The sequence below is a fragment of the Pongo pygmaeus genome, chromosome 10, assembly GCF_028885625.2.
Source record: "Pongo pygmaeus isolate AG05252 chromosome 10, NHGRI_mPonPyg2-v2.0_pri, whole genome shotgun sequence".
In the NCBI taxonomy this organism is placed as follows: domain Eukaryota; kingdom Metazoa; phylum Chordata; class Mammalia; order Primates; family Hominidae; genus Pongo; species Pongo pygmaeus.
The window spans coordinates 98,574,942-98,602,407 of NC_072383.2; the positions used below are offsets into that span (position 1 = coordinate 98,574,942).

General features: G+C 38.7%; 1 protein-coding gene across 2 annotated transcripts in view; it reads right to left on the reverse strand.

The window, feature by feature from the left end:
* BLTP3B (bridge-like lipid transfer protein family member 3B) overlaps nt 1-27,466 on the reverse strand; it is a 106,687-nt gene that overhangs the window by 49,909 nt on the left and 29,312 nt on the right. For both annotated transcript variants that reach the window (XM_054445659.2, XM_063646613.1), the window contains 7 exons: nt 22,013-22,175; nt 17,537-17,575; nt 16,397-16,488; nt 11,961-12,150; nt 10,974-11,114; nt 9,284-9,454; nt 2,454-2,634 (listed from right to left, as the gene is read on the reverse strand). In XM_054445659.2, the coding sequence (XP_054301634.1) occupies nt 2,454-2,634; nt 9,284-9,454; nt 10,974-11,114; nt 11,961-12,150; nt 16,397-16,488; nt 17,537-17,575; nt 22,013-22,175 (977 nt within the window). The remainder of the gene's footprint in view (nt 1-2,453; nt 2,635-9,283; nt 9,455-10,973; nt 11,115-11,960; nt 12,151-16,396; nt 16,489-17,536; nt 17,576-22,012; nt 22,176-27,466) is intronic.

A 27,466-nucleotide genomic window follows, 5' to 3' on the forward strand; every position in this document is an offset into this window, starting at 1 on the left:
CTCTTTTATGACAGCACATTACGGATTTTAGGAAATATAATTCAATCCAATGAGTATTTACTGAGCCCCCCTCATTTGTAAGGCAACAGGATAAAAGGTAAGAATATAAGAATAGCAGAATCCCTGCCCTGGTAGTGTTCACAGATGATACTAGCAGAACTTTATATTGACAAGGCCTCCCCATATGTCAGGCATTATTTTAAATACTTTAGGTAAACTTACTTATTTGGTTTTCATAACAACCGCATTTGATAGGTACAATCATTATTATCCCCATCTTCAAGATAAGGAAACTGAGGCACAAAGAGGCCAACATACAGCTAGTTAAGCGCAGAGCTTGGATTTGAACCCAGGAAATCTTAAACACTACACCATATCATCCTACCTCTTACTGAAAAGGAAATTAAGGCTGGGCGTGGTGGCTCACACCTGTAATCCCAGCACTTTGGGAGGCCGAGGCAGGTGGATCACGAGGTCAGGAGTTCGAGACCAGCCTGGCCAACATAGTGAAACTCCGTCTCTACTAAAAATACAAAGATTAGCCGGGTATGGTGGCATGCCCCTGTAGTCCCAGCTACTTGGGAGGCTGAGGCAGGAGAATCACTTGAACCTGGGAGGCAGAGGTTGCAGTGAGCCACGATCGAGCCACTGAACTCCAGCCTGGGCAACAGAGTGAGACTCTGTCTCAAAAAAAAAAAAAAAAAAAAAAAGAAGGGAAATCATTAAAAGTCTGTTAGGTTAGGTAAGTTGTCCAAAGTCACACAGCTATAGTAACATCAAAAGTAGATTACAAATTGGTATAACGTGAACATAAAAATCAAATTTTAAAACAAAATGGGCAAATCAATCAGAAGAAAGAAAAATACAAACTGAGACATAGCTATGTATACACTCCCTATATTAATTTGTAAAATCCAATTTATCTCAACTAGTAGAATTTTCAGCACAGGTCTACAATCCCTTATGTAAAACCTTTGGAAAGCCACATGTTTCAGAATTCAGAAATGTTTAGATTTCACAACAGTAATATCATATGGTATATACAGGATATACCATGCAACACTCTCAGCAAGTTCTGAGGCAGCACTAATAAAAATAGCAATTCTGCAGCAAAACATAAATATTTATAGGAAGCAGGCAAAGAATAAAAAAAATGTATTGGTATAAGTCAGGTTTTGCCATCAAATGAGTTTTTCACAAACTTATGATATTTCAGAGCCTTTTGGATTTCAGAATAGCGATTACAGACCTGTACTATTAAGGAGATATTTTGGTGGAAAGGTTTTCTTCCTAAATAAAATCATTCAATTTATTCTATGAGGGAATAGTGAGGAATGCAAGGCCTTAGAAAACACTTTCTCCATTCTTATTCTTAATACTTAATCTTGACCACCTCATTTTCTTAGTTTGGTTTGTTCTAACTTTTTTGGATTTTCCTTTCAAATCTCTAAAGTAAAAGATGCCAACTATAAGTCAAATGACACAATGGTAGTCAGAACAAAAGATAACAAATCCCTCCACAAACCTCAAATCTTCCTCACCTTTGCCCCTCCAACCTTTTAGGCTGGAACCTTTTAGGCTGCCTTGTCTAATGAAGGCAGGGTAACTTCTACTGCTAAGTATCCAGGGTCTCAATATTCACTTTCTCAGCTTAAAAACACATGGCAAAAATTTTCATAGATATAGATCCTGATTCAGATCTGAGGCGCAGAGATCAGATAACTCTATTGTTTAAAGGTCTTTAGCCTGATTCTAATGCTTACCAAAGTTTGAGAATTATAGTCCTTAAGATAGGCCTACCTGCTGAACTCACCCCCAACACTTCTGGGCCAGGGATGCTCTCCAGCAGAGAAACAAAAATGCCCAGCACCTAGATTACAGAACTACGTCTACTAAATAAGGAAAAATAACAGAGACAAAAACTAAAAGAAAATTCCTAACTGGAATTTTGCTTCCTAATCAAATTTTGGAAGGATGGGAAGAGAGGTGGCCATAAAATATGTTAAACAGTTGCACAGTTGTGCTTCTATTCAAAATAGGTAGAAAAACTGCAATGCTGAAAACACATCTACAAATAATTATGAATTAAGTATGGACTAAAATTTAATTTGGAGACAATTTCAAAATTATGAAACAGTTAATTCAAAGGCAAGTCTAATATTTCATCATCCTCCTAGAGGATCATCTATTCAGTCTTTGATTTTTTAAAGCTAATTTTATTGTTAGCATTGATAGCTAACAAATAATTAAACTTAAGTACTAACTGCTAAAGCAAAATAAAATTTCATACCAATATATGCTTCCAGTTGTGCCTTTCATCTATATATTCATATGAACACAGTTATGACAAATTATCTTACAGGACATCCTACACAACAGATTCAATAAACAATCCAGTTTTGTAGTCAATGCTAGAAAAACCAAAATAGTTTGAAATAAGCAAGTTATTTTACCTTTTTCTTTAGCATGAATGTCATCACATATGTGTAGATCTAGATGAGAAATCACTAAATGATGGGAGGTTTCCTTAACATCAAAATCATTGAATAGTTTCACAATTGCATCATTTACATCAGGAGCATTTGAAGTTTGTGTTGTCTTCACTTGCTGGGCAGATGCGACTACTGTAGAGCTCTAAAAAGATTCGAAACTGCCTTATCACTGCCAATTTAAATACTGGAAATTTCACACAAAAATCTAAGTATTTTCAGTCGAAAGTCATGAAAAATAACCATAATACATCTTATTTTTCATCAATAATATATTTTGCCTAAAATATTTTCTAAATTACCTAAGAATAAAACTAAAATTTAAAAACTGTAAAACTAGGCTCACGCCTGTAATCACAACACTTTGGGAGGCCGAGGCGGGCGAATCATCTGAGGTCAGGAGTTCAAGACCAGCCTCGCTAACATGCTGAATCCCCATTTCTACTAAAAATATAAAAAATTAGCCGGGCGTGGTGCCGCATGCCTGTAATCCCAGCTACTTGGGAGGCTGAGGCAGGAGAATCACTTGAACCCAGGAGGCAGAGGGTGCAGTGAGCCGAGACTGTGCCACTGCACTCCAGCCTGGGTAACAGAGCGAGACTCCATCTCAAAAAAAAAAAAAACAAAACTGTAAAACTATACACAAATCAAAGATGAACCCAATATATCTCAGTAAATATCTGAAGTTATATTTAACATACTTATAGTCCTTGTTTTAGAAAATGTAGTTAACTCTTAAAGGCAGTTTATTTGAATATTATTAGTTATATATATTAAAAAGAAAACAAATGTGGGCCCTGTATACACTGTTATATATCTGACATGGTTTGGCCCAAATCTCATCTTGAATGGTAGTCCCACAATTCCCACGTGTTGTGGGAGAGACCTGGTGGGAGATAATTCAATCATGGGGGCAGCTTCCCCCATACTGTTCTGGTCTCACGAGATCTGATGGTTTATCAGGGGTTTCCACTTTTGCAGCTTCCTCATTCTTTCTTTGACTGCTGCCATCCATGTAAAATGGGACTTGATCCTCCTTGCCTTTCACCACGATTATGAGGCCACTGTAAGTCCAATTAAACCTCTTTCTTTTGTAAATTGCCCTGTCTCGGGTATGTCTTTATCAGCAGCGTGAAAAGGGACTAATATGATAGCCTATAGAAATAAAGCACATCTTTGTAGAAGGCCCTGTGATATTATTTAGTACTCTAAGTGCTCTGGTGCCTCTCCTAAAAGATGTGGTATGTCCTTTGAACTTGAATAACTAAAGAAGCCAGAAAGGAGACAGGATTTATAAATAGGTTGTGAGTTCAAATATTTTTCTCCCTGAAGAGAAATAGTATAGAACCCTGTTCGTATATAAAAATATATATGAACCTCTAATAGCCTAAAATTATTTTGTATACATAACTATAATGTAAGATTATCTGACATATGAGTCACAAAACTGTAGATGAATTTTTATAATAATTATGATAAAGGAGACCAAATTTTCCACTTTAAAAATTAACAATGTTCAAATTTAGAACAAGTTATTAACAAAAGATAATTAAAGAAAATCAAAGTATATGTATTTTGTATATGTATATATTTAAACATATTACATCTATGAAGAACTATGATCATACTGTAAAAGAACTGCAAGGTATACTTAGTAAATGAGAATCTCTTCATGAAAATGATTGCAGCCCGCAGTAAGTAAAGAAACAGAAAGTGAAATATAGCTGTAAAACGTTAAATACTATAGACTCCAGAAAACTTTTTATTAATTAATTGTGAAACTGATGTCGATCAAACAATTTTTCTCCTGCTTTTCCCATTTTCAAAGCTATAATAAGACTGTATTTATGTCTATGATGGTGCTATTTAAAATACTCTCCAGTACTTCTTTCATCATGTTTTCTCTCTTATCAAGATAAATACTGATAAAAATATAAACATTAATCTACCTACAAACCTTTTTCTTAATACTATGGTAAAGTCAGGTTTTTGGATGCTATTTCTGGAAGAAAAAAAATGGGCCACTATAAGCTCCCTGCCCCATGAATAATCCTTTTTTTTTTTTTGAGGCAAAGTCTCACTCTGTTACCCAGGCTGGAGTGTAGTGGCATGATCTCGGCTCACTGCAACGTCCACCTGCTGGGTTCAAGTGATTTTCCTCCCAAGTAGCTGGGATTACAGGCATGCACCATCACGCCTGGCTAATTTGTTTTTTTTTTTTTTTTGAGACAGAGTCTCACTCTGTCACCCAGGCTGCAGTGTAGTGGCATGATCTTGGCTCACCGCAACCTCTGCTTCCCAGTTCAAGTGATTCTCCTGCCTCAGCCTCCAGAGTAGCTGGGACTACAGCGCCCGCCACCATGCCCAGCTAACTTTTGTATTTTTTTAGTAGAGATGGGGTTTCGCCACGTTGGCCAGGTTGGTCTCGAACTCCTGACCTTGGCATCTGCCCGCCTTGGCCTCCCAAAGTACTGGGATTACAGGCGTAAGCCACAGCGCCCGGCCCCTAATTTTGTATTTTATTTTATTTTATTTTATTTTTTGAGATGGAGTCTTGCTCTGTTGCCCAGGCTGGAGTGCAGTGGCACGATCTCGGCTCACTGCAAGCTCTGCCTCCCAGGTTCATGCCATTCTCCTGCCTCAGCCTCCTGAGTAGCTGGGAGTATAGGCACCCGCCACCACGCCCAGCTAAATTTTTTGTGTTTTTAGTAGAGACAGGGTTTCACCGTGTTAGCCAGCATGGTCTTGATCTCCTGACCTCAGGTGACCCACCCGCCTCGGCCTCCCAAAGTGCGGGGATTACAGGCGTGAGCCACCGCACCTGGCCAAATCTTTTTTTTTTTTTTTTTTTTTTTTTTTGAGACGGAGTCTTGCTCTGTCGCCCAGGACAGGGTGCAGTGGTGCAATCTCAGCTCACTGCAACAACCTCCACCTCCCAGGTTTGAGAGATTATCCTGCCTCAGCCTCCTGAGTGGCTGGGATTACAGGCACCCACCACCATGCCTGGCTAATTTTTGAATTTTTTGTACAGATGGGGTTTCACCATGTTGGCCAGGCTGGTCTTGAACTTCTGACCTCAACAGATCCGCCTGCCTCAGCCTCCCAAAGTATTGGGATTACACTGCACCTGGCCCCTGTGAATAATGTTAACAACTCTTAATTTTCAAAATAGTCTTCTTTCTCTTTTAGAGAAGAATAAAATGAAGCTAAGCAAATACTTATAATAGAAAACAACTGCCTAGTTGTAAAGTTGAGCAAAGAAACACTGTTAACTAATTCACTTTCTGACACGCTGTCTTGGGACCTGAAACAATCAGATTAGGACATTCTGTGTGATATCTGAAGTGTGACATGATAACTACTACCCAAGAAAGCAATTCTGTGGTAATGGTTAAGTATATCCACTATAAAATATTATGGAGCAACAAAACGTAACGGCTACAAAGACTAAAGACACGGAAGAAACTTGCATATGCCCACGAACTACAACTAGGAAAAAGTACATAGGCTGGGGCAAAAACCTGTAAGAAAATACCTCAAAATACTAACTACAACTAAGAAAAAGTACATAGGCTGGGGCAAAAACCTGTAAGAAAATACCTCAAAATACGAACTACAACTAAGAAAAAGTACATAGGCTGGGGCAAAAACCTGTAAGAAAATACCTCAAAATGGTAGCACAGGTTTTATCAGCATAGTGAGATTACAAAATTTTGTCCTTGTTACTAGTTTCCTAATAGATATGTATCTAGTTTTCTAATCCATATTCCATTTTATATAAACATATCCACATATTATAAGAGCTATATAGTAATATCAACCTTCAATCTACTAGTCTTTAACTATGACTGCCATCTCTATTAATCACAACCTAAGCTACCAAAATCTTCCTTGCAAGTCTTAACAGAATAGTATTTATGTCTGTGATGGCAATATTGTAAAATACTCTCCTGTATTTCTTTCCTTATACTTTTTCAGCTTCAAAATGACTTTTCTTACCCTCACCTCCCTTAAATCTACTTCCTTCTGCCTTCCCTTACTGGCTAATGGTACTACCAACTGTCATTCTAAAGTTCTGCACTTTTCTCTTTTCCTTATCCTCAACTTACTTAAAAACTTCCACTGGCTCCCAAATGCCCACAGGAAAATGTCCAAATTCTTCAATACATTATACAACATGTTTCATATACAGTCACTGCAAACTTTTGTTTCAACTCGGGCTACCAGTCCAGGAAAACTATTTTATGTTAGAGCCCAGTGGTCTGTTTGCCAAACGTTTAAAATCAGGTCCCCCAGAGAATTCTGCAGATGCCTTATGGATGAATAATTTATTGGTAGAATAATACAGAGTTTGCCTTCAATTCTATATCTGTTTATTTGTTTTTGTGGCTACAGGCTCTAGAAGACCTTGTTCACATAAATAGACAGATTGGAAGGAAAGCAGTTTTGTTTTAGCCATGTGACTCGATTCTCTCAATGCCTTCGAGTTACCTGCCAGGATTCACAAAGTGATCTACTATAAAAAATTACTTTAATAATCTCTGATAGCTGACAATTATTTGATCTTCCTTCACGTGTTGAAAACAACTAAAAATCATCTGGCTTGCAATTTCCAACATGAATAGCAATATTTCAAATTGCTACTCTATCTTGTTTCCCAGAGGGGTTTTTACCCCCTTCCTGTTCAAACCCATCCTAGTAAGACTGAGGATGAGTAATAATGTCTTTCGTTTATAAAGTAGGATTAGAGTCATTATGGAAAGGGAAAACCAGTCTGATATCTTAATGCAACCATATTCTCTGGCAGATCAAGTTTAAGAAAGAATACACATCAAGGTGGAATGTGTGGAACTCAATTTCTTTAAAATATAAAACTTGGAAAATTGTAATATATCCTGAGGCATTTGAACCTCACTCCTAAAAACGCTACTCTAGTAACACCAAATTTCTTATCTTTACCAGAAAATATCATGATCTTTAAAAGTACTATATTTCTGCAGATTCTATTGTCTCTTCTGAAATGCCTTTTCCCTATGTCTGCCTGTGAACTGCTACTCATTTCTAAGACGTAATTTTATTAACCTCTTTGTGAAACCTTTCCACACCCTGCAAGCAATTAATTAAAACCTCTCTGTTTCTGTAGTCCCTACAAAGAACCCTTTTCCCTTACTTCTTCGTGCTAACATTTATGTTGAACTACAATTATTTGAGGATTTGTCTGTTTTTCTTTTTTCTTTTTTTTCTTGGAAACAGATCTCACTCTGTTACGCAGGCTGAAGTGCAGGTGTGCAATGGCTTGACCTCCTGGGTTCAAACAATCTTCATGCCTCAGTCTCCCAAGTAGCTAAGGACTGCAGGTATATGCCACCACCACCACACTTGGGTGATTTTTAAATTTTTTGTAGAAACGGGACTCAATATATTGCCCAGGCTGGTCTTGAATTACTGGCCTCAGGTAAACCTCCTGCCTCAGCCTCCCAAAGTACTGGGATTATAGACATGAGCCCCTGTCCCCCACTTACAAAGATTTGTTTCATATTTGACTCACCATTATTCTCTGAGGTCCTTCAGGCCAGGGTCAGATGACATTCATTTTTACATCAGTGTCTACCCCTACCCCTGCACCTTAGGAAATAGTAGGCAGGCAATAGATAATGCCAATGTGATATTCACTGAAAGCCTAGGCCAGGCGTGGTGGCTCACACCTGTAATCCCAGCACTTTGGGAGGCCGAGGTGGGCAGATCACTTGAGGCCAGGAGTTCGGGACCAGCATGGCCAACACAGCAAAACTCCATCTCTAACAAAATTACAAAACAAATTAGCTGGGCAAGGTGGCACTTGCCTGTAGTCCCAGCTACGCGGGGGGCTGAGGCACGAAAATTGCTTGAACCTGGGAGGTGGAGGTTGCAGTGAGCTGATATTGTGCCAGTGAACTCCAGGCTGGGCTAAAGAGAGACTCTCAAAAAATAAAGCCTAAATGTATGCCATTCCCATGTACAAAGCTGGATCACCAACAAACTATATATCTGAGATGTATAACACTGTTTCCAAGGAAATAGCTTCATAGGTATATAATTTTATAATATCTAGTTAAGTTTTTACTAGAGGTAGATATAAAAATTCATTATACTTTGCATAAAATTATTAAAAATATTATCCATTATAACTATCACTGTCTCTTCTATAAAGACCTTGATGTACTGGTACTCAGAACTTACTACTGGGAAAGACCAGAAAAACTTTTCCTCTCCATACCAACTAATAATGCTCCATATAAACTAATAATCACTTTTAAGAAAGTGATAAATAGCTCATTATGCTTGTCCCTGTTCTTGCCCCAGCCATCAGACAACTCCAACAGAAGTTTTGTATTCAATTTCAGCAATTCCTTATGGCTTTGATTCTCTGCACAATTAACTCTCACATGTCCTCTCTTGCCTATAATTACCCAGGTTTTTTCCTCATTTGCTTTTACTTTAGTAGTTTTAAAACTGTACTCTTTTAACTTCCTAAACAAAGGTATTAAAACATCAAATACTTTTATGTCATCATTAACTTTAGTGCCTAATACAGAGCTCTAAACAAAATAAACACTAACAGATATGAATATATTTAATACGTTTTCATATAGCTACTACTTACATAAAATTACTTAGAAGATATCTAGATAAAGAAGATTCTTGTACTCAAAACCTCACAATCTGTTTCTTAAAGAAAATACCAACAATTCCTTCTAATTTTTAAACTATTTTCATGTAAAGTAAGTATTTTTCCTGTTAATTTTATAGCTTACCTGTGTAGGTTCAGGAGCCATACTCTTCCTTTGTTCTGTTGATTTTTCTATTGCTTCACTAAGAGACTTTGCATATTGTACCATAGCTTTCAACTGGGAATCAGTTAAAACCCATAATAAGTCATCCAATATTAGAACTAACTTTGTTGCTATGACATTGCAGTCCTTTAACTGTAGGAAAAAAAAATGTTTTATAAAATTAAGCCAAGATATAATCCTTACAATATGCTTGTATTAAAAAATGTTTTCAAAACCTTTTTGAATATAATTAAATATGGATTCTTCCTTCATACAAGAATTATTTACTGGCCGGGCACGGTGGCTCATGCCTGCAATCCCAGCACTTTGGGAGGCCAAGGCAGGTGGATCACCCGAGGTCAGGAGGTCAAGACCAGCCTGGCCAACATGGTGGAAACCCTGTCGCTACTAAAAATACAAAAATTAGCCAGGTGTGGTGGCAGACACCTGTGTAATCCCAGCTACTTGGGAGGTGGAGGCAGGAGAATTGCTTGAGCCCGGGAGGCAGAGGTTGCAGTGAGCAGAGATAGCACCATTGCACTCCAGCCTGGGCGACAGAGAGAAACTCTGTCTCAAAAAAAAAAAAGTAGTAGTATTTACTGAGTTCCTATAATATGAAAGGAACATCTCCTAGTACTAGAGATGCAGTGGTAACAAAAGACAGACAAATCTTTGTACCTTACAAGTTATATAGCACTTATATAACTTAATTTTGCATTTATAGCTGATAAATTATATAATTACTTGTATTAATTCAAAGATTCAATAGAAGAAATGAAACTATAAGACAGTAAATGTTCAACAAGTATTTGGCAACTGAGAAATATATTCAATTTACCAAAAATAAAAATGTTTAGGCCAGGCATCGTGGCTCACACCTATAATACCAGCACTTTGGGAGGTCAAGACAGAAGGATTGCTTGAAGCCAGGAGTTCATGACCAGCCTGGACAACATAGTGAGACCCTGTCTCTACAAAAAAAATAAAAATAAGCTAGGCATAGTGGTACATGCCTGTAGTCTCAGCTACTTGGGAGGCTAAGGCAGGAGGATCCCTTGAGCCCAGGAGTTCGAGGCTGCAGTGAGCTAGGATTGTGCCACTGCACTCCAGCCTGGGCAACAGAGCAAGACCCCATCTCCAAAAATAAAAGTAAAAATAAGGCAGAGGCAGGAGGATCACATGAGTCCAGGAGCTCAAGACCAGTACGGGCAATATAATAAGAACTCATCTCTACAAGTAACTTAAAAAATTATTCAGGCATAGTGGTGCGTGCCTGTTGTCCCAGCTACTTGAGAAGCTGAAGTGGGACAATCACTTAAGCCTGGGAGATCAAGGTTTCAGTGAGCCTTGATCATGCCACTGCAATCAAGCCTGGGCAATATAGTGAGATCTCATCTCAGAAAAAATAAGATAAAAACAACAACAAAAAACCTTTGAAAAATCTATTAAACCTAAGACTGAAGAACATTATACCAGTTTTCTATAAATATTATCTGAGTAACTATACCTCCCTTTATTTTGCATTATTTTAATATGCCACTGGTAATATGCCAATATTTCACCTAAGACATTGTTTAAAATTTCCTATAGTTAACTAATAGTTAACACACAAATCAAAAAGTCAAATCCAAGAGTTAACACATGAATCAAAAATGTAATCTTGTTGACTCACCCTTCTTTTAAGTGTGACTCTGATTTTTGATTGGTTGGTTATTAATCGAACAGGAGCACACATAATTTCAAGATGTGAACTTTGGGTGGCATCTGCCTCTATTCTTATCATCTGCCAATTTATTTCTTTAAAAGTCAAAACCTAAGGAGAACACAGAGATTAACTTCACTTACTCATGCAAAACAGAATGAGAAAAATGTAGATTTTTAAAAACAAAGCAAATGTATATTCTCAGTTAATTTTCACATGACATTTTAGATATATTCACCATGTTTTTATTTTTGTAAATTGTATTATCCCATCAAATTCAATTACACATCTTCATATTCACATTCATCATATATAAAGCTGTTAATACTTTTAATCTAAGTAATTCAGTTAATGTAAAGCTCAAATGCATTAAATCACGTTACCAAGAAACAAACAACATATTTTAGTTTGGGGAATTTAAAAATTCAATTCTGAGTAGCTGAGAAGTTAAAATAGGGCTTTAAATGGAAAGATTTACTAGAGTGAAAGCATTAAAATGTGCACATTTTATAACTGAATGATTAAGAGTAATACAGAAAGCTGGGTGCAATGGTTCAGGCCTGTAATCCCAGCACTATGGGAGGACAAGGCAGGTGGATAGCTTGAGCCCAGGAGTATGAGACCAGCCTGGGCAACATGGCAAAACCCTGTCTCTACCAAAAATACAAAAATTAGGCAGGCGCAGTAGTACATGCCATTAGTCCCAGCTACTCAAGATGCTGAGGCGGGAAGATCACCCGAGCCCAGGGAGGTCAAGGCTGCAGTGAGCCGTGATTGCGCCACTGCACTCCAGCCTGAGCAACAGAGTGAGACCCTGTCTCCCCAGCACCCTCCCCAAAAAAAGTAATACAGAGAAAAGCAAAGTTAAAAGGCAACCATGAGATGTGATTTTTTTAATCGTCCTCTTTTACTTGTCACTAAATGAAACATTTAAAAAAGAAAGAAAAAAAATGTTACCTCTCCTCTCTGTGGATCCTGAATACGAGTAAATCTCAAATCTCCATGTTCCCAGTGTGCATTCACACTATAGATCCGAAGCTGAGAAAGTTCAAATGATGCATTGAAGGCTTTTGCTCCAATTCTGATGACTATAGAATTTACAGAAACAGAAATTCCCTCAACTACTTTTTCAGCAAAGCCGTATTCACTGGAAAAACAAAGCAAAATAAAATACACTAATGACAAAACTAATTTTTAAAAGTTCTATTAACATTTGCACATTTCTGGTCAGGGATGGTGGCTCATACCTGTAATCCCAGCACTTTGGGAGGCTGAGGCAGGCAGATCACTTGAGGCCAGGAGTTCTAGACCAGCCTGGCCAACACAGTGAAATCCCATCTCTACTAAAAAAAACACAAAAAATTAGCCAGGCACAGTGGCACATGCCTGTAATTTCAGCTACTTGGGAGGCTGAGGCACGAGAATCACCTGAACTCAGGAGGTGGAGGTTGCGGTGAGCTGAGATTTGCAACACTGCACTCCAACCTGGGTGACAGAGCAAGACTCTGTCTAAAAATATAGATAGATAGATAGATAGATAGATAGATAGATAGACAGACAGACAGACAGATAGATAATTTGCACATCACCATATTATTATTATTATTATTTTTTTTTTCTGAGACAGAGTCTCAACTCTGTCGCCCAGGCTGGAGTGCAGTGGCATGATCTCAGCTCACCACCACCTCTACCTCCCGGGTTCCAGCAATTCTTCTGCCTCAGCCTCCAGAGTGGCTGGAATTACAGGCACGCACCACCATACCTGGCTAATTTTTTGTATTTTTAGTAGAGATTGGGTTTCACCATATTGGCCAGGCTGGTCTCAAACTCCTGTCCTCAGGTGATCTGCCCACCTTGGCCTCCCAAAGTGATGGGATTACAGGCGTGAGCCACCAGGCCCAGTTTATTCATTTTTATATTGAAAAAATAAATGTTTTTTATTAAAATAATAATCTAAGCTGGGCCTGGTGGCTCACGCCTGTAATCTCAGCACTTTGGGAGGCCAAGGCAGGAGGATCTTTTGAATCTGGAGTTCGAAACTAGCCTGGGCAATAGAGCAAGATGCCTGTCTCCACAAAATATTTTAAAAGGCCACACATGGTAGCTCATGCCTGTAATCCCAGCACTTTGGGAGGCCACTTGAACCTAGGAGTTCAAGACCAGCCTGGACAACACAGACAGACCTTATATCTGTAGAAAATTTAAAAATTAGCTGAGCATGATAACACTCGCCTGTGGTCCCAGATACTCACAAGGCTGCAGTGGGAGGATCTCTTGAGCCCAGGAGGCAGAGGTTGCAGTGAGCTGAGATGAAACCACTGCACTCTAGCCTGGGCAACAGGGTGAGACCTTGTCTCAAAATTAATTAATTGATTAATTGGTGCATGTCTGTGGTCCCAGCTACTTAGGAAGCTGAGGTGGGAGGATCACTTGAGGCCAGGAGGTTGAGGCTGCAGTGAGCTGTGATCATGCCACTGCAGTCCAGCCTGGGTGACAGAGAGAGATTACATTTCAAAAAAAAAATAGGAAAACAAATCTCAGACACAACAATCTAGTCTCGTTACATATAAGTTATTAAAAAAATGCTATTCTCAGCCAGGTACGGTGACGGTGGCTCTCGCCTGTAATCCTAGCACTGTGGGAGGCTAGGAGGCCAAGGCAGGTGGATCACTTTAGCCCAGGAGTTCGAGACCAGCCTGACCAAAAAGGAGAAATCCCGTCTCTACTAAAAATACAAATAAGTTAACTGGGCATGGTGGCGCGTGCCTGTAGTCCCAGCTACTCAGGAGGCTGAGCTGAGAGGATCGTTTCAGTATGGGAGGTGGGGAGGTTGCAGTGAGCTGAGATGGCACCACTGCACTCCAGCCTGGGCAACAGAGTGAGACCTTGTCTCAAAAAAAAAAAAAAAAAGAAATAATTTTTTTTAAAAAACGCTTTTCTCATTCTCTAAACCTTTTCTGGTTCTCAGGGCTGCACAATTTTTTTTTTAATACTCTTCTTAAAATGTAAAAGACTTTTTGGCTGGGCACAGTAGCTCACACCTATAATCCAAGCACTTTGAGAGGCAAAGGGAGGAGGATTGCTTGAGCCCAGGAGTTAAAATCAGCCTAGGCAACACATGGAGACCACCATCTCTACAAAAAAATACAAAAACCTAGCCAGGTATGGTGGCTCGCACCTGTAGTCCCAACTACTTGGGAGGCTGAGGTGGGAGGATCGATTGAGCCTGGAAGGTCAAGGCTGCAGTAAGCCAAGATCGCGCCACTGCATTCCAGCCTGGGCAACAGAGTGAGACCCAAAAATACATATTCACATTCTATTTTTGTTTTTACTCTGAACACCACTCAATGAATGTATTCATTTTATTGATATCCATTCCAGACCTACTGAATCAGAAATTCAAGAAAAGGAGCTTCAGAGACTTTGTAGATTTAATAAGCACTCTAAATGACTGTTACAATCAGGCAAGTCTGAAAAATGCTGAAATAGATTAACCATACTGCCATATGTCAAAATATGAGGATGATTTAAATTGTTTAAATCATCACATGATTAGAAAGCCAAAATTAGAAAGCTTATGACACTATAAAAACAAGAATTAGGAAGAACACTATCAACTATACTAAGCACACAAGGATAAAATGATTCATTTTAGTTCTTTCTGACTCTAGCCAACCTAAAGGCCAATAACTATTCTATGAAACCTGAAATCATAATCTAACCTGTAAAATCTGAGGTTGCGGGATGATGCTACATTACAAAGAAGTTAACATGAAAGCTCTTTTCCCAGTCACTAATATCTGTAGTCCAAATATAAACTGCACATCTGATAAACCCGGCCTTTAGTCAACTCTTAGAAGTGGAATGAATCACCATTAGATTCCCATGGCATGCACTGTAGGTATTCTCATGGCATGCACTAACATAAAGGTGGCTCAACCTTTGTAAAAGAGGATTAAGTGAGTGTGTGTCTGTGTACACACATGAATGCATTCACCCTCAAGAAGTTTTATCAATTGTTTTACATAACACCTAGAATACTACACATGTTCAGAGCTGCCATTTTACGCAATATGAGGAGGCATTAATCACATTAAAAATCTATGTGAACAACTGATGTGAATGCAAAAATAATGCAGAAATCCTGTTGTAGAAAAATCATGTATAGTTCTAGATTGAAATTTAACTGAGTGTAAAAAAGCAGACAATGTATTTTTTAAAATTTAGTAACTTCTAACTTTTCAAAAAGACTTTATGAAATGATCCCCATACTTCTGCTTTATTAGCATCTGATTTTCATCTATCGAAATACAACCTGTGGAAAGCAAAAACATTTTAAACTTGATGAATTTTAGAGTAACCCAAAAGGTCTGTAATTTAAGGCATCAACTTAACTCTTTTTTTTTTTTTTTTTTTTGAGACAGAGTCTCTCTCCATCACCCAGGCTGCAGTGCAGTGGCATGAGCTCAGCTCACTGCAGCCTTGAGCTCCCCGGTTCAAGCAATTCTCCTGCCTGGGCCTCCCCAGTAGCTGGGAATACAGGCGTATACCACCACGCCCAGCTAATTTTTGTATTTTTGGTAGAGACGGGGTTTCACCATGTTGGTCAAGCTGGTTGCGAACTCCTGACCTCAGGTGATCTGCCCACCTAAGCCTCCCAAAGTGCTGGTATTACAGGCGTGAGCCACTACACCGAGCCTAACTTAACTTTTTTTTTTTTTGAGACGGAGTCTCGCTCTGTCACCAAGGCTGGAGTGCAATGGTGTGATCTTGGCTCACTACAACCTCCGCCTCCCAGGTTCAAGCAATTCTCCTGCCTCAGCCTCCCAAGTAACTGGGATTAAAGGTGCACGGTGCCACGCCCAGCTAAAGTTTTTTCTATTTTAGTAGAGACAGGGTTTCACCGTTTTGCCCAGGCTGGTCTCAAACACCTGAGCTCAGGGAATCCACCCGCCTCGGCCTCCCAAAGTGCTAGGATTACAGGCATGAGCCACCGCGCCCGGCCTCCCAACTTAACTCTTCAGAGTCATAAAAGTTCCACTGATGCACAGAAAATGATATGCAGAGAAACTGATCAGAGGCTATCTGTTTTATATAATGCCTAAATTATTCTGCTTCCATTTTCTGCTGCTGCTCTGCCGTTAGTTAATCACTATTATTTAATAATAGCAAGGAAAGTAAGATGAATAAAGGAAGTTAAAAGTCAAATCTGCAACTTTGCAATGTATATAACTAAAACTGTAAAATGTTTGATGGGAGAGCTGACTGAAATAGAGGCCATTTGAGGTTAAGGCTTTTTTTTTTTTTTTAATGTCCTGTTACTGCCAATAACGGAGTTGACTATAGAAAAGAACTCCCTTTGGCAGTCATGCAGATTAATGGAAGTAGCTTACCTTTGTCCTGAAGCAGTTGCAATTGGTGATGGGCCATTAGGGCTTCTTGGTTCTTCACATGTACTCATTTCCATTATTACTTTATCCAGGGACTAATAAAAACATTAAAAGGTAAACAATTAGATTATTCTATGTATATTATTAAAGTATTATTTAAGATTATTTTCTCTTTCATTTTTCTTTAGAAAGAAAGTAAAAAGTGAGCAGAGTCATTTAAGTGTCTCTCTATAGGTCTAAAAAGACAAATGCCAAAAAAGAACACAAAGCATTCAATCAGTTCTCAAGGCATTTATTATCTGGTGGAAAAACTATGTATATTACAGGTGTTGGGGGGTGGGAAATTAAGACATAGCCATTAACTACTGAAATCATCAGATTTCATGAAAACAGAATCTCTACTCCCAGATATATTCATTGATAAAATTATATATTAATAAGTAGGACTGAACTACCCCAAAAAGCTTATCACAATCTAAGATCTGAGCTATGAGACACAAAACTATGGGAAATATAAAATAAGCAGGAAACGTGAAAAAAAATAAACACTCCCACAATGGAAAAGGTTCTTTCTCAGGGTAATACTTTTTTCCTTGAAGAAAGGTCTAATGTCCTTAATAGCCATCACTAACACAACTCCAGTCATTCTTCATCCTCTATTTCATATATAGCATTTATTATTATCTGAAACTATCTTGTTTTATTCATGTTCTTGATCATTGTATTTTTTAAATGAATGAACAAATGATCAATTTTCTTCAACTTTCCTTAAAAAGCAAAGTATATTAAAGAACATATTTCATAATTTACTAGATCAGTAAAAGGAGAAACAAAGACAGTCTGGATCAAATGTTATTGAAAGAATAATCCCATAGTACATCAACAAAGAGTTGAATGATGCAATAAAATACACCAATTTAGAATATAGTATTCTAGACCTGAAAAACTTAAAAGATGCTCCTACTTTAAGGTTAAAGCTTCTCAATTAAAGGATGAAAAACCTGAGTCCTATCAAAATAAAATGAAAGCTAACTGGTGAAAAATCCAGACTATATTTCCATGAAACAAAAGATTACTATGAACAGAGTAGCTAGATAATGTATATATATAAATGTTTATTTCTAAAGTGGTTTCAGAACTCACCAAACAGATGGGATGTGTTTTCAGTTTTGTCCATGGGATCTACAAATGACAAATTTTTAATTTAAGATCAATCATTAAGAAGAAAATAATGTAAACAATAATCAATACAGGTGTTATATTAATATAGGACAGACACACCAAATTATATAAAATCACTTTTCTTAAACTACAAAATAAACTAAGCAACTCACTCATACTTTTGAAATCAGATGTACCCATTTTATGTAAGAAATTATTACTAGCTATATCTTCTCAGACATCTTTTGAATAGAAATTATAAGTTCTTTTTTTCTTTCTTTTTTTTTTTTTTTTTTTTTTTTTTTGAGACAGATTCTCTTTCTGTTGCCCAGATTGGAGTGCAGTGGCACGATCTCGGCTCACTGCAACCTCCACCTCCTGGGTTCAAGCAATTCTTGTGCCTCAGCCTCCCAGTAGCTGAGATTACAATCAAGTGCCATCACGCTCGGCTAATTTTTGTATTTTTAGCAGAGACAGCGTTTTGATATGGTGGCTGGACTGGTCTCTAACTCCTGGCCTCAAATGATCCACCCAACTCGGCCTCTCAAGGTGCTGGGATTACAGGCGTGCATCACCATGCCTGGCCAATTTCAGGTTCTTTTAAGTATCTTTTTTTAACAATCCTTAAAACAAATCTTAGTATCATAATTTAAACAAAGAACTTAACAACCTGTTTAATCCTAAAATTCTGAGCAATCATTTTGTAAATATTCAAGACAAATACAAAAGTTCGGCCATTAATATAAAATGTAGGAAACATCAAATACATAATGTTGATATACCCTGTACTAAAAATGCCAAGTTTTTCCTCCAAAAGGCTCTTAGATCTAATAAATAAATTCAGTAAGGTTTAGGTTACAAAATCAATGTACACAAATTAGTAGCACTGCTACAAACCAACAAAAACCACGCTGATAATCAAATCAGGAACTCAATCCCTTTTACAATAACTACTACTACTACCAAAAAAAAAAAAAAAACAACAACAACGTAGGAATATACGTAACCAAGGAGTTGAAAGAGCTCCACATGGAGAACTACAAAACACTGTGGAGAATCATAGATGACATAAACAAATGGAAATACATACCATACTCGTGGACTGCAAGAATCTATACTGTGAAAATGACCATACTGCCCAAAGCAATCTACAAATTCAATACAATTCTTCTCAAAGTACCAACATCATTTTTCACAGAATTAGAAAAAACAATCCTAAACTTCATATGGAACCAAAAAAGAACCCAAATAGCCAAAGCAATCCTAAGCAAAAAGAACAAACCTGGAGGTATCACATTACCCAACTTCAAATTATGCAAGTCTATAGTAACCAAAACAGCATGGAACAGGTGTAAAAATAGGCACATGGACCAATGGGACAGAATAAAGTATTCTGTTCCATTGAACAGAATACACAGGCCAATGGAACAGAATAGAGAACCAAGAAATAAAGCCAAATACTAACAATCAACTGATCTTTGACAAAGCATACAAAAACACAAACTGGAGAAAGGACACCATATTCAATAAATGGCGCTGGAAAAAGTGGATAGCCACATGTAGAAGAATGAAATTGGATCTGTATCTCTTACTGTATACAAAAATTAACTCAAGATAAATGAAAGTTTTAAATCTAAGATCTGAAACCATAAAAACTGTGGAAGAAAACCTAAGAAAAACTCTTCTGAACGTTGGCCTAGGCAAAGAATTTATGACTGAGACCCCAAAAGCAAATGCAACAAAAATAAATGAGACCTAATTAAACTAAAACGCTTCTACACAACAAAAGAAATAATCACCTGAGTAAACTGACAACCTACAGATTGTCAATATTCACAAACTATGCATCTGACCAAAGAAAATATTCACAAATTATGTGTCTGACAAAGGACTAATATTCAGAATCTACAAGGAACTCAAACAAATCAGCAAGAAAAAAAACACGCCCACTAAAAAGTGGGCAAGGACATGAACAGACATTTTGCAAAAGAAGATATACAAATGGCCAACAACCACATGAAAAAATGCTCAAAATCATTAATCATAAGGGAAATGCAAATTAAAACCACGTTGAGACACCACCTTTTCCCAGCCAGAATGCCCATTACTAAAAAGTTGAAAAACAATCGATGTTGGCATGGAAGTGATGAAAAAGGAATGCTTATACACTGCTGGTAGGAATATAAGTTAGTACAACCTCAATAGAAAACAGTATAGAAATTTCTCAAAGAACTAAAAGTAGATCTACCATTCGATCCAGCAATCCCACTACTGAGTGGGTACCTATCCAAAGGAAGAGAAGTCACTATATCAAAAAGACACTGGTCCTCATTTCAAACATGACTCTATTAAAAAAAAAAAAGACACCTGGACACATATGTCTATTGCAACGCAATGCACAATTGCAAAGATATGGAATCAGTCTAAGTGCCCATCAACCTATGAGTGGATACAGAAAATGTGGTACATAAATACCATGGAATACTACTCAGCCATAAAAAAGAGCAAAATAATGTCTTTTGCAGCAACTTGAAAAGAACTGGAGGCCATTATTCTAAGTGAAGTAACAGGAATTGAAAACCAAATACCACATGTTCTTTCAAGTGGGAGGTGAGCTATGGGTATGCAAAGGCATACAGAGTGGCATAATGGACTTTGAAGACTCAGAAGGCGGGTAGGATAGGAGAGGGATGAGGGATGAAACTACCTCCTGAGTACAATATACACTACTCAGCTGACAGGTGCACTAAAATCCCAGACTTCACCACTATACAATTCACTCATGTAAACAAAAACCACTTGTATCTCTAAAGCTACTGAAATAAAAAAAAAAATTTACTAGAAGTGTCAAGTCTTTGTAGATATTTAGGTTTCCAAAGGATAGAACAAAAATTAAAAGTGACCATCAAAGGATATAGGAACTTTTCTATAATCTTTTCTTAGGAGCCCAAATTTTAGTTTTAGGAAACAATCAGCATGCAGTATTTCAACTAAGCAGACAACTCTTAAACAAAGCCTTATCTTTAAGACCAAGAAGTGACACAAATTGACATATGATTAAAGATAAGTAGAGGTCAGCCAGGCATGGTGGCTCATGCTATAATCCCAGCACTTTGGGAGGCAGAGGCGGGTGGTGGATCACCTGAGGTCAGGAGTTTGAGACCAGGGTGGCCAACAGGATGAAATCCCATCTCTACTAAAAATACGAAAATTAGCCAGGTGTGGTAGCATGCGCCTATAATTCCAGCTACTTGGGAGGCTGAGGCAGGAGAATCGCATGAACCTGGGAGGTAGAGGTTGCAGTGAGCCAAGACAGTGCCACTGCACTCCAGCCTGGGTGACAGAGCAAGACTCCATCTCAAAAAAAAAAAAAAAAAAAAAGATAAGTAGAATAACAAGTTATAATAATAATAATAGGAATGATACTAACAGTAAACAGAGACCCTTAAAAATCTCAAAATGGGCTGGGCACGGGCGGATCACAAGGTCAGGAGATTGAGACCATCTTGGCCAACATGGTGAAACCCCGTCTCTACTAAAATACAAAAAAATTAGCCAGACGTGGTGGTGCGTGCCTGTAATCCCAGCTAACTGGGAGGCTGAGGCAGGGGAATCGCTTGAACCCAGGAGGCGGAGGTTGCAGTGAGCTGAGATTGCACCACTGCACTCCAGCCTGGTGACACAGCAAGACTCCGTCTCAAAAAAAAATCTCAAAATGAAAAAGAAACTAATGAAGAAAAGGGATAAAACTGCAAATTTATTAGTTCTCATGTCTTCATTTGAAAAAGTATTTACTCACTACTTTTTATTAAAAATTTTTTTGAGACAGGGTCTCACTCCGTCACCCAGGCTGGAGTGCAGTGGCACAATCATGACTCACTGCAGCCTCACCCTTCCAGACTCAACCGATCATCCTGCTTCAGCTTCCCAAGTAGCTGGGCCTACAGGTGCATGTGCTACCATGTTGGACTATTTTTTCTTTTATTTTATTTTTAGTAGAGATGCAGTCTCATTATGTTACCCAGGCTAGTCTCAAACTCCTGGGCTCAAGCAATCCGCTTACCTCGGCCTTCCAAAGTGCTGGGGGTACAAGTGTGAGCCACCATGCCCAGCAACTCACTACAATTTAGATTGTCCCATTTGACAATAAAACTTATGAAAAAACTATCTTTGAACATGTACCAAATGGATGCAATTATTTTATTAACAAATTAATAATTTTAAAATATTAATGGAATCACATTTAAACAAAAATTAAGATCTATAAAGTAGTTAATATATGCCTTTAAATATAAGGCACACATTTATGCAAAGGTATCTTTCTTTTGAAATTATATTAATAAAAATGTTTTTACAGAATTATCTAAAATTAAGTATTTTAAAAGATAGAGCCAAAATATAGAAGAAAAACATGAAAGGCCTTCCACAAATATCAAGCCACAGATATCAAAGTCTCACCCTAATGGACGCTTTATTACAAAAAACTTTGTTGATAGCAAGCCATGTCGGCAAATCCAACATATTCTGGAGTACTTCTTCATCCAACTCCAAATTCTTCAGTTCACCTTCTCCTTTAAGGGTACTTAGATTTATCTTGTCAGGCGATAAATTTTTGGTAAATCTGAAAGAGAATATACATTGACATTTATTTATGTGTCAGTTACTATACTCCAGAGTCATTTTTTCAAATATACAGAGAACTAAAAATATAATAGCAGTGGACGCAACATATGTCCATCAACGCAAATGGATAAAGAAAATGTGGTACATATACACGATGGAGTATTATTCAGCCATAAAAAAGAATGAGATCCTGTCATTTGCAACAACATGGATGGAACTGGAGGACATTACAGTTAAGTGAAACAAACCAGGCACAGAAAGACAAACTTTACACACTCTTGTTCATTTGTGGGAGCTAAACATTAAAACAATTGAACACATGGAGATCAAGAGTAGAAACGATGGTCACCAGAGGCTGGAAAGGGTAGTGGTGGGGAGCAGGGGTGGGAATGGGTAGTGGGTACAAAAATACAATTAGGTAGAATGAATATGATACTGATATGGTTTGGCTCTGTGTCCCCACCCAAATCTCATCTCAAATTGTAATCCCCACATGTCAGGGGAAGGATCTGGTGGGAGGTGATTGGATCATGGGGGTAGTTTCTCCCATGCCGTTCTCATGATAGTTAGGGAGTGAGTTCTCACAAGATCTGATGATTTAAACGTGTTTGGCAGTTTTCCCCCACCTCTCTCTCTCTCTCTCTCTCTCTCTCCCTCCTGCCACCATGTAAGACATGCCTTGCTTCACCATCACCTTCCACCATGATTGTGAGTTTCCTGAGGCCTCCCCAGCCATGCAGAACTGTGAGCCAATTAAATTTCTTTCTTCATAAATTACTCAGTGTCAGGTATGTCTTCATAGCAGTATGAAAACGGACTAATACAGATATAGTATTGAACAGCACAACAAAGTGACTACAGTCAACAATAATTTATTGTACATTTTAAAGTAATTAAGTGTGTAACTGGAATGTTTGTAACACAAAGAAATGATAAAGGCAGCCAGGTGCGTGGCTCACACCTATAATCCCAGCATTTTGGGAGTCTGAGGAGGGCGGATCACTTGAGGGCAGGAGTTCAAGACCAGCCTGGCCAACATGGTGAAACCTGGTCTCTACTAAAAATACAAAAATATTAGCTGGGCGTGTTGGCGCATGCCTGTAGTCCCAGCTATTCAGGAGGCTGAGGTGGGAGTTTCGCTTCAGTCCAGGAGGTGGAGGATGCGGTGAGCTGAGATTGTGCCACTGCACTCCAGCCTGGGTGACACAGCGAGACCCTGTCTCAGGGAAAAAAAAAAAAAAAAAGATTGGAAATAATTAACGTAACAGTGAGCATTTTCCAAGGGTTCACTGTGTTCCAAGCTCTTGGCATACATGCATGACTATTTCATTTAGTTCCCATGATAACCTATTAGGGTCTATACTAATTTTAACCCAATTTTTGAATAAGTAAACATAAGGAGAAACTTGAACTTACTTGCCTAATATCACAACTAACAATGAAAATAAATTACACATCTACTTTGAAATACGTTCATATACATTACTTTATCTTCCAAACAACCCTAAAAAGTAAAAAATTACTAACTATGCCCAACAAATACTTTTTCAAAGTGAAATTACTGGAAAAAACTAAACTACTAGCTAACAAGAGTTAGTCTTTACTTTTTTTGGAAATTAAATATAAAGCAACATTATATACTGGGTTATTCACATGCCCTACTTGTCAACAAGAATACCAATCAATAAACTCATGTTTCTCCACTGACTCCAAACCAGAATTTCTTGAGCCAGATTCTATCTGAATTCATATCTTCTCACAGGATGTCAACTGAGAAATACAATAATCATTTAACACATGTATTTTTGACCAATGATGCTGAGCTGTATTACACTTGCTTCTGATCATGCTTGATTCAATACCACGACGCTTTCTCATAGAATGTCATTCCTAACCATAGATAACAAACAAACAAAAACCCTGCCACTTCCCTGAGGCAGAATATTAGAGCCAGAAGACAACACTCAGTAAGTATTTATTGAGAATTCATTATGCAGACACACATACTGGGAAGCAGTACACTTGAGGTCCCTGCCCTTGTGGAGTTTTTAGTTTAGTTGGTGAGACAGATCAAATGGCACAACTGAGAGAGAATATAGCAGGAGTTCTAATCCAGAGCTTCTCTGAAACAGGGACTTTTGAGCTGGTATCTAAAGGAAGAGAAGAAGTTAACTAGGCAAGGAGGAAAAGGGGGTAGGGAAAGAAAGTAATCCAAGCAGAGGAATAAAATGCATAAAGGTTCTAAGACAGGAGGGAGCATGATATAAAGTGGAATTGAAAAAATATCAGAAATACTGTAACCTGTAATACTTATAGGGAAGGGAGGATGGACAACAGACTAATCTGAGTAACTCAAACAGAACATTTGATTATATATTCTAACATTTGACTATATATTCTTAGTCTTGGGCACGGAGGAATATGGGGATGGAGGTGAAGCATGGTTAGTGAAGAAATCAGGCAACACCTTGATTGGGTATGTACAAGAATGTTCATTTCAAGGATACCTACAAGAAAAAAAGAGTAAAAACAATCTAAATGTCCCAAGAGGGATAACCCATCTAATTATAATACACTATATTATTAATACATACATATCAAGTAATATATGTTGCCAATCATATAAAGAAATGCTTATATTATAATGTTTGATGAAAATTCAAGTCACAAAATTATGTGCTATAATTTCAAGTATGTAAAAAATGCATCATAAAATCCCATGACTACCTATGGCTGGTGGGGTTTTAGATTTTTTTTTTTTTTTTTGCTTTTTTGAGACAGGGTCTCGCTCTGTTGTCCAGGGTGGAGTGCAGTGGTGTGATCATGGCTCACTGCAACCACGACCTCCTGGACTCAGGTGATACTCCCACCTCAGCTTTCCAAGTAGCTGGGACCACCACACCCAGCTAATTTGTTTATTTATTTAATTTACTTTGAGACAGGGTCTCACCCTGTTGCCCAGGCTAGAGTGCAGTGGTTTGATTTTGGCTCACTGCAACCTCCACCTCCAAAGCAGTTGGGACCATGGGCACATGCCACCATGCTCAGCTAGTTTTTTGGGTTTTTTTTGTTTGTTTTGTTTTGTTTGAGACAGTCTTGCTCTGTCACCCAGGCTGGAGTGCAGTGGCGCAATCTCGGCTCATTGCAACCTCTGCCTTCTGGGTTCAAGCGACTCTCCTGCCTCAACCTCCTGAGAAGCTGGGATAACAGGCACGCACCACCACACCCAGCTAATTTTTGTATTTTTAGTAGAAACGGGGTTTCACCATGTTGGTCAGTCTGGTCTCTAACTCCCGACCTTGTGATCCATCCACCTCGGCCTCCCAAAGTGCTGGCTGGGATTACAGGCATGAGCCACCGTGCTCAGCCCCAGCTAGTTATTTTTTAAAGACAGGGACTCACTATGTTGCTCAGGCTGATATCGAATCCCTGGGGTCAAGCGATCCTCCTGCCTCAGCCTCCCAAAGTGCTGGGATTACAGGTGTGAACCACCACACCCAGCCTAGATTTACTTCTCCTTATTTATACTTTCCTGTATAAGTATTCTATAACGAGCATGTACCACTTTTATAAAGACAAAAGTTCAAGAGAAACCAAAAAAGACTGGCCTGGCAAGAGCAAAAGTGAAAAATGAGGAGGATTAAAATATATGTAATTTAGCCAGGAGCAGTGGCTCATGCTTGAAATCTCCGCAGTTTGAGAGGCCAAGGCGAGAAGATCACTTGAGCCCAAGAGTTTGAGACCAGCCTGGGCTGGTCTATATATTAGTGAGTGACTATATTAGTGAGACCCTGTGTCTACAAAAAATTTAAAAAAGAATTAGCCAGGCATAGTGGAACACTCCTGTAGTCCCAGTTACCGAGGGGACTGAGCTGAGAGGATCGCTTGAGCCTGGGAGGTCAAGGCTGCAGTGATCCATAATTGTGCCACTGCACTCCAGCCTGGGTGACAGAGCCTTTGTCTCAAAGACAAAACAAAAAAACAAAAATAATAGCTAACAACAGCAATAAAATTTCCAAGCAAATGAAAAAAAATAGACTTGATTTAGATTATACATTTTACAATCAATACACCATTATTAGGGTCTAAATTATGTGCACTGCACTAAGTAAACATTTAAGGGCAAAACAAAACAAAACAAAAAGGTCCATATAATCAAAGATTTATAATTTGGTTAAGGGAACAGAGAATAAATGCACAAAAAGCCAAGAATCTCAGGAGGCTGAAGCAGGAGAACTGCCTGAACCTGGGAGGCGGAGGTGGCAGTGAGCCGAGATTGCACCACTGCACTCCTGCCTGGTGACAGAGCGAGACTCCATCTCAAAAAAAAAAAAAAAAAAAAGAATCTCAGCTTGCTAGGCACAGGAGCTCATGCCTGTAATCCCAGCACTCTGGGAGGCTGAGGCAAGTGGATTGCTTGAGCCCAGGAATTCAAGACTAGCTTGAGTAACATGACAAAACCCCATCTCTACAAAAAATACAAAACTTAGCCAGGCATGGTAGCATGCATCTGTAGTCCCAGCTACCCATGAGGCTAAGGTGGGAGGATCACCTGAGCCCAGGAGGTCGAGGCTGCAGTGAACCATGATAGCGCCACTGCACTCCAGCCTGGATGACAGAGTAAGACCCTGTCACACACACAAAAAGAATCTCATCTCAGCCGGGTGCGGTGGCTCACGCCTGTAACACCAGCACTTTGGGAGGCCGAGGTGGCTGCATCACCTGAGGTCAGGAGTTCGAGACCAGCCTGGCCAAAGTGGCGAAACCCCGTCTCTACTAAAAATACAGAAAAATTAGCTGGGTGTGGATCCCAGCTACTCTGGAGGCTGAGACAGGAGAATCGCTTGAACCCAGGAGGCAGTGGTTGCAGTGAGCTGAGATTGCACCACCGCACTCCAGCCTGGGAGACAGCGTAAGACTCTGTGTAAAAAAAAAATCTCATCTCAACAAGAGGTAAAGTGCTATCTACTGCTTACTATTTAACCTATATCTCAGATTCCTCATCTGTAACATGGGGATAATAGTACCTGCCTCATAGAGTTGTTTTAAGGATTAACTCAGAACCTGTAAGATGCTAGTTATGATCCCCAATAGGAGTAATAACTCAGTAAGTGTTCACTATTATTAAGACTAAGATACAGGCCAGACAGGTTGGCTCAGGCCTCTAATCCCAGCACTTTGGGAGGCCAAGGCAGGAAGATAACTTGAGGCCAAGAGTTTGACACTAGTCTGGGCAACATAGAGACACCGTCTCACTAAAAAAAAAAAAAAAGAAAAAAACAATTCCCA